The sequence below is a fragment of the Etheostoma cragini genome, chromosome 19 (assembly GCF_013103735.1).
Source record: "Etheostoma cragini isolate CJK2018 chromosome 19, CSU_Ecrag_1.0, whole genome shotgun sequence".
NCBI classification, from domain to species: domain Eukaryota; kingdom Metazoa; phylum Chordata; class Actinopteri; order Perciformes; family Percidae; genus Etheostoma; species Etheostoma cragini.
The window spans coordinates 923,361-932,004 of record NC_048425.1 but is presented as its reverse complement, the minus strand read 5'-3'; the positions used below and the strand labels follow the sequence as shown (position 1 = coordinate 932,004).

The window sequence follows — 8,644 nt, the reverse complement described above, 5'->3', positions numbered from 1 at the left end:
GAGAGAGAGAGAGAGAGAGACAGAGAGAGACAGAGACAGAGTGAGAGAGAGAGAGAGAGAGAGAGACAGAGAGAGAGAGAGACAGCCCGCCTTGCTGAGTATTACAGTGTGTAGTATCTAATGATTTGGAACTTGAATCAGGTTCTGTTCAAATTCACGAGTCCCGAGTTGGAGTGAAGGGACGTTTGGGCTAAAGAGTGAAGACTTGGAGTTGATCTTTGGTTCCCCACGTAGCAAATCCCATGTTATCTAACGTGTGACTTGAACATGTCCCATATAAAGACCGGCTAAGGTGTTGAAAGCGAGAGTGTGTTCATCTGACACTCTCCGAGCTTTCTGCAGAGCTCGTAAATTGACGCTGAATCTTTGATATAATAATCTTTATAATCGAGAAACGGTGTCGAGGCGGCTTTCTTTCGACACATCATCCAGCTCGGCTGTTCAGACCCCCCACACGGCAGGACCTGCACCTTTAAAAAGAGTCTTTAAACATGGAATCAGGGCTGGCGGACCCGCAGCCCTTATTAAAGCAACTGGTCCTAATAAAGTCGTCTGGTCCTCTGCCCGTAGACCCCTTGGCTTCCTATTCTAAGAAGTAAGCAAGAAGAGGGGGGGGGGGGGGGGGGGGGTCTGTTTGATGCAGAGTTTTCGAGCCTCCAACGTCATCTGCCTCCCTCGGCCTGGAGAGACCCTACCTCATGCACATCTCTACACCTGCACACACAGATCAACCAACACACACACGCTATCTTAGACTCCTCTACTTGATAAATGGCGTTGGTTTCTGTAGTCGGGGGTGTGAAGCCGTGGTGTGGGTTTGGCTGATTCTCACCTCGGGGGCTTAACGAGGTCTGCTTGAAACTCCTGGTCCTTGGTCCTTGGTCTGCCGGTCCCGAGAAATGAGGTGCACACCAGAGCTCTATCTTGGGTTCTTAAGTTTTTTATTACTCAACAATCAGTAGATCAGATGTTGGCACAGCAACAATGACACAAATACATAATAGCAGTTAAAAAGTTGGTGGGGGGGTTACACATATTCATGCCTGGGCTTAGTCAACTAAAAATTATTATTATTGATTATTATTAGTCACTCCGAATATTGCCTGGTGTTTATACACTAAATTTAGGAGTTGCAGAATCCTCAATCTCTGCTGATCTCTCCCCACTTCCTGGTCAGCTCCAGTTCAACTGTGGGACTGCGGAGACAGGTTTTGGTTCCTAGTTCAGTAGGGACCAGGTTTTGGTTTACACCCAACGTTTTACCAACTCGTTACAGTGCTAGGTCTGCTGCTGGTAGCACTCGGTCTCTGCCCCCCCACCCCCCTCTGTCTTGTCCTTAATTGCAGGAGTGAAGCCTGGTGTGCAGGAGTCAGGGTTCCAGCTGCAGCTCATCTCCTCCAATCCCCTCTGCTTCAAATACCCGCTCAACCTAGCGCTCTTCGTCCAATCAGAGTCAAGACGACCACGTTAGTCTCGCTGCCGATGCTACCTGGTTGTACTGGTTTTTGTGAGACTTGCTTGTAGTTATTGTTCTACGTCTGACACAGTTCTGTGAACCTGACTCCTGCTGCCCCTTCACTCCTGCCCTCCACGCTAGATCTCTGGCTCTCTGGATCATCGGACCCGGACCCCCAGAAACACGGTAACACACACGCTCTGTACCCCGGATTCCCACTGGATTTGGACTTGGCTTTTCCCTGTTGCATCCCCTACCTTGGACATTGGAACAAACCTGTTAAACTGTCACTTTGTCGCCACGTTGTCTGCATTTGGGTTCAACCTGGTTCCACATGTAACAAAGAGAGTGTGAATTACACTTTCCTTATTTAACATTTATTTGTCATTCCCTTATTCAGTGCTCATAGTCTGAGGGAGACAGCGTAGGCCGGATGTTTTACCAAGAAAATAAGCAGCAAAGCCTCTGACAAACTGACAAACGTCTTGACCAAAGTTTATTAAAAGAAAGGTTGGTTTTATTTGGATCCCCATTAGCTTAGCATAAGCTAAAAGCTATTCCACCTGGGGTCTTACAGTCTGGTCTTTAGCAATACTCTTTATGACAAAACCTTACACACACACAGACATTTATAACCACAAATCATAGTTAAATCTTACAGTTCATACAAGACATAAAAATAAAAGACACTACTCCGAATAGATAAATCTATTTTAAGAAATAAGATAACAAAAGCCCTATAACAAACTAATTTGATATTAAATATTTAATTCCTTTGAAGTAAATCTGTCTTAACCCTTGTGTTGTCTTCCCGTCAACCTAGAAAAAATAAATAATTTTTTAATGTTTTTTTTTCAGAGTTATTTGATATTTCCAATGCTGACGTTTTTTGTGACAATAAAAAACTGAAAACGGGTCAAATTTGACCCGCGGACAACATGAGGGTTAAGTGATTTTTTTTTTTTAAAGCCACAATGAGAGTTGTGATTGACAGTCTTTGGGAGAGAGATCCATTCACACATTAACTGAACGCTGAAGTGATTTAGTTTCCCCTTTAGGTAAAATAAAACTCTGTCCTACTGCACGCCTCGTTGGATAAAGATGTGTATCCTACTAAAGGACAGTGAGAGCAAGGTGGAGGCGAGACCTGTCCCCCCACCTGCATGAGGCCACGTATGCTGTCTTCCTCGTGTGCATACGTGACCTGAAGCAGCTAAATGCTAAACCACAGATACCCGTCCACTGTCCGCCTGCTGGGTTCAGCCGTCTCATGACAGTTGTTCTAACACAATGTTTAAAACCACGATACGTGTTTTGGTGCACAGCGCTCGCATCCACACAGTAGGAACATCAGAGATACTGAGGCAAAACGTGACAACAATGAAACACCTTACCCATAATTCAGTTTGACGCACACTTTAAGAGTGTATTCTGCCAATGCTATGAAGGCTAAATAAATGCAAAAGACTTACAAAATTCAAAACCACGTTACGAGTGTAATACTTAACTCTTTTTTTTTAACGTTTTTGTCCCTTTTTTCAACACTTTTGACACTTTTTTCAATGTTTGTCACTTTTCTTTGTTTTCAACACTACGTAACACTAACTTATTAACTTTAGTTTTACAGTTTTTTGGGGAATTTATGGTCAAACCTCATTTCAATTAAAAAAACACTACAATTTGTTTTCAAATGCTATACAATTGAATAAGACGCCCCAAAATTAATGAAAGTAGAGATGTGTACTTGGCAAAGAGCGTTGGGTGGAATCAATCATGTTATTTTGGGGAATTAAAAAGAAGATTGATATAGGACAACATGAGGACAACATGGGGACAACATGAGGGCAACATGAGGACAACATGAGGACAACACGGGGACAACATGAGGGCAACATGGGGGCAACATGGGGGCAACATGGGGACAACATGGGGACAACATGGGGACAACATGGGGACAACATGGGGACAACATGGGGACAACATGAGGACAACATGAGGGCAACATGGGGACAACATGAGGACAACATGGGGACAACAGGTTTTTAGACAATGTACTGTGTCTGACTGTGAACTAGGTCAAGTATCACACACACACACACACACACACACACCACACTGCCGGCTTGCTTATGTTTTCTTAAATTTGAATTTTTTTATTCTTTTGTTTTCAGTAAGGTCTAGTCTTCTTCAGTAAGGGTTTAAGGGGACATTGTCTCTCGCTCTCTCTTTTCTGTTTGTTTCTGTGCATCCACTGCTGGGTTTAGAGACTTTGAAGATACTTTTTGACATTAAAATCACTTTATGATTAAATTTACAGTATTGATAACCGAAAGACACCAAATCTTCTGTGTAATTGATTTCAAAAGTGTGACCTTACAGTGTGACTTCCTGACTTAAATACAGAAGTAGACCTTTGAACGCCCCCCCCTCGGTGCTTCAGTCGGGTGCATGTGGCCTGTAAAACACACAGGATGAAGAAAAGGTCACATAGAAGACCACGTAAGTCATGTGAGCTTTGATTTGGCCTCATCTACGCCATGGGTCTGTCAAAAAGACAAAAGAGTGTCCTCGTTGGAGCCTCCGTCGTCCGCAGCGTGCTAACAGGGACAATGCTAACACGCTGCTGCATATGTAGACTATGATTATCATGTTAGTTCACCATGTTAGCATGCTCATGGCTGTTAATTAGCAGTGTAGTGCAGCTGAGGCTGATGGGAATTAGTATTGCAGATGTTTTGGTCATGAACCAGACTATTGGACACAATGTGAATGATTAATAATTAATAAAAAATGGATCTCTAAACCAAATTTTGTGGCAATCCTGCAAATAATTGTCGCGATATTTTACTGAAAAACAAATTTAATTCCATGGTGGCACTTGAGGAAAGTCCAGGGATTAGCAAAGCTATCTATCTACCTATCTATCTACCTATCTATCTATCTATCTATCTATCTATCTATCTATCTATCTATCTATCTATCTATCTATCTATCTATCTATCTATCTATCTATCCACATATCTATCTATCTATCTATCTACATATCTATCTATCTATTTACATATCTATCTATCTGTCTATCTATCTATCTACATATCTATCTATCTATTTACATATCTATCTATCTATCTACATATCTATCTACATACCTATCTATCTATCTATCTATCTATCTATCTACCTATCTATCTACCTATCTACCTATCTATCTATCTATCTACCTATCTATCTACATATCTATCTATCTACCAGGTCAACATGTTCCACTTCCTCTTTGTTGAACCTAATTGATTTCGGGAGGTTTGTCCTGAACTCTCACATCCTCAGCCTGGCGTTGCTACGGTAACCTGGTGGTTTGTACTTCCATATCCAGAGGAGAGAGATGCTGTGTCATCGTCAGCCTCACCGGTAGTTGATTGTAGAATAGACGGCACTGTCGTCCGTTAGACGCCCCTTGGAACCAGATCTGGACCCGCTCGGCTCTGTTTGGTAGAACAGAGACCACGTGATACAGGATTTACTGTAAGAGGGTTTGTGCAGCTTTAAAATGTCATTAAGAAACATGTAATAAAGCATTGATGTGGTCTAATGCAGACTGCTTTCAGGTTATGTCTTCCTTAACCCTGGTCTGGTATTCAGGTCAAATTGACCCATTTCTAATTTTTACAAGAAGAAAAATGGAACAAGTTCCATGTTTTCTACCTGAAATCAGCGTCCTTTCCTTATTTCCTGAGATAAACATGTCTTCCTGACTCAGAACATTATTCTGGATATGACACTTATGTTGTTTCCATAGTGGATTTTAACATGAATTATAACCTTATGATAAAAAACGAACCCCACTTCCACGTTTAATAGTGTGCTAGTAGAGACTGATGCATTCCCTAAACATAGATGTTATCTCAGCTGTAGGAATTAAAGGTAAAGACAATATTTATTAATAAATTACAAAGGAAATTTGATTTCAGATTTGTTTTTAAAACCTCAAATAAGTCCCGGGTCAGTTTGACCCGAGGGACACGAGAGGGTCCCGACAGTGAAGAGTGACACAGACGTTTCACACAGCTGTTATATTATAGTAATACTGTGTTGTATGGTGCGTTCATGGGTCATCTTTAAAACTTTCCATCTCATGGTGTAAAACCTCAGAGCCTCTGACCTGCAGACAGCGACACTAGAGCTGCTGCTTCCTTTCAGTCGGTGGTTTCCATGTGTGGTTGATAACTGAGAGGATCAAATTATCACCTGAAACATTCAGTACCTATTTATAAGGAGATGCAGTGTGTGAACACACATGTCTAAAGATATGTAGGGCTAGTATTGCAGTTTTAAATGTATCACCCTACCACACTGGTGACATTTATGTTGCAGAGAGAATGTAAAAGTTACACATACACCCAAGAAACTTACAAATATTAATTAGTGATTTAGTTCTTCCTTAAACATGGTGTTGAATATTCTATGTTGTATATTACTGTAGTATAAAACATGTTGCTCCACAGTAAAGCAGAAAGGACAAAATATGAACAACCTTTCTTCTTCCTTTGTTTTTTAACAGCAGCATATGTCACAAGTTCCAGATCCCCGGCGTGGTCGCCATCACACACTGAAAGAAACACACACTTTCTCACAGCTGTTTCCATTGTTGAGCTGGTTAATCATAATTAAAGGGGTTAAAGGTAAACTGCACCTATAGCATTATACCACTTAAAATATGACATGATTAAAACAGAAGTAGAAGCAATGTAGTATAACGTACCTTTCTCTCTTCTTTGTTTTTTGACAACAGCGTATGTTGCGTGATGTTGAATAGCGATCCTCTCTCCTGAATCTGAAAAAGGAAAACAGACATTTTTGCTGTATTTTAACTGAAAAACTTAATAATAATGGGCATACAATCAGTCATATACAGCATGTAGCATGTAGCATAGCATATAGGCTTACAGTGTAAGACTGAACTTAAATTCCAGAGGCCTCGTTTTGATTTGATTTATTTAATTGCATTAAGAACACCTCACACAGGAAAAGACAGCCAATAAAGTCCAGGACTTATTTCCATTGTGGTATTTCGTTGTTCTCTAACAGAAAGAGCCAGTAAAACACTACATCCCAAAGGATTAACACATCAGCAAAGAAGCTGCCCAGGTGAACCCCAGAGGACGTATTACATCGCAAACAAGTGTTGAAAGAGTTGAAGCTCCAAGAGAAATGGGACTGTAAAGGGAGTTTAACATGCAGTCAGTCAACCCTCATGTTGTCCTCACGTTGTCCTAATTTTGGGGCGTTTTATTCAATTTTATAGCATTGTAAAACAAATGGAAGTGTTTTTGAAATTGTATTGAGTAAAAGTTGACATATTCCAGTCTGTGATTATCATCAACATCCATTCCTTTAATTTCAGTCTCAATAGTTCCTCATTTCTACTTTTCTAACTCAAACATTGGTTATCATTTCATATAAATGAGGTTTATTGACCATAAATTCCAAAAATAACTGTAAAACTAAAGTTAATAAGTTAGTGTTACGTAGTGGTGAAAAGGTTAAAAAAAGGGACAAAAACGTAAGAAAAATTTAAAAACATTGATATGAAGCGTCAACAAAATTGTTGATTTTCAATTTTGACGGGAAGACAACATGAGGGTTAATATGTTAATATTTGGCAGACGACGTCTGCCATGTTACATCTTGGCTTTGTCTCACCTGTGGGATCAGCGGGGGAGTGCGATCCTGGTTCTGGTTTATTAGACGACAAACAGCCAAACACTGGAGGACAGAAAAGACCAAAGGCCATCATTAGAAAAACTAGAAAAGAACAGGAACTAGTAGAGAATGAAGACAGGAGGAGGTAAAGAACCAGAGACCAGGGACGTGAATCGATCCAGTCATTCACTGAGTAAATGTGTGTGTTTGATTTCTGGGAGACGGTGTTTCTGTACCTCTGTGTTTCCTACTGAGAAGAAGTCCCATCCCCAACAGGATCAGAGCCCCCAATGAAACACCGACACCAATCCAGACCAGGATGGGCAGACTAGGGGGGCGACCAGAAGGACCGGTCTCTTTGTCGGCTGCTGGAACGGAGTTATTAAACATGTCTCCGTCCCCTTTACGTCCTTTTGAAACAGCCAGCCAGCTCTGGGGCGACTCCCCGGCTTTAGGGATGCTGCACTTGTAGAGTCCTTCATCCGACTTGGAAACATTTCGAATGGTCATCTTGCCTGAATACTGAGTCCCGAGCGTGGAGCCATCTTTGTAGAAATCAGGGATGTGATTTGACCGACCATCCTTCTTTCTACAGTAAAGACTCACGTTGTCTCCCTCGGAAACGGGACTGGCAGGAACCTCCAGGATCACAGAAGCAGCTGCAATAAAAACAGATTTTAAGTTGAACATGTATGTTTAGTAGCAAACAACCAGTCTCTGACCACACTCTAGACCCAACAGGTCTAGTAGTTTCCTCCAGAGCAAGCAACAGGGCCACAGTGGCGAGGAAAAACTTCCTAAAAAAGTGCACTTGTAATTTTTTTGGGTGGCAAAGACAACTAGCTTTACTTGTACTTGTGTGTAATTCTTCATACTATTATTCTAAATATGTCTTTCGACGTGCATTTAAATGTTCCGTTGTTAAACCTTGAGAACCTTTTTAGAATTGCTAGAAGTTTCCTGTGCGTTACTGCGTCAAAAAACCCAAAAATGACTTGCTGGACGTACGATTGACGATGGAGATGTTGACAGCGTTGCTCGTGTTCCCCTCTGCATCTTCACACCAGTACGATCCACTCTGACTTTCAAAGGTAGGATCGATGGTGCGGGACGGTGCTGACGAGTTCCAGGTGTAAGAATCTGCCCGACTTCTGTTGTTGAGCCTCCTCATCACTCGCCATCCTGACTCCTGACAGATCACCCTGACGGACACATACTCAAAAAACTGCAGTCTGTCTGGAAGAACGCGAGGAAAAGCCGGAAAATCTGAGACGGACACACAGGAAGTCAGGAATCAAGTCAGATATTCAAGTTATCTCAGGACACTTCTCATCTGGAGCTGGTCTAGACTACCAGTGTCCCAAAAACAAGACAAGTCTTTACATTAGTAGTAACAGCATAGAAATACTATTCTGACTGGCTAGTAGTCCTTACCTAGGTACTGTCAGGACCTCATACTCTGCTTCTGACTGGCTAGTAGTCCTTACC

At 41.6% G+C, this 8,644-nt stretch overlaps 1 protein-coding gene across 1 annotated transcript in view; it reads right to left on the bottom strand.

The window, feature by feature from the left end:
* Positions 1–3,687: 3,687 nt before the first annotated feature.
* The window catches only part of LOC117935169, a 5,671-nt gene continuing 714 nt past the window's right edge, over positions 3,688–8,644 (bottom strand). Inside the window, exons 3-9 of the mRNA XM_034857308.1 lie at positions 8,165–8,422; positions 7,393–7,815; positions 7,157–7,219; positions 6,216–6,287; positions 5,988–6,062; positions 4,863–4,938; positions 3,688–3,911 (exon numbers count right to left, since the gene is read on the bottom strand). Of these exons, the coding sequence (XP_034713199.1) occupies positions 3,893–3,911; positions 4,863–4,938; positions 5,988–6,062; positions 6,216–6,287; positions 7,157–7,219; positions 7,393–7,815; positions 8,165–8,422 (986 nt within the window). The 3' untranslated portion in view covers positions 3,688–3,892. The remainder of the gene's footprint in view (positions 3,912–4,862; positions 4,939–5,987; positions 6,063–6,215; positions 6,288–7,156; positions 7,220–7,392; positions 7,816–8,164; positions 8,423–8,644) is intronic.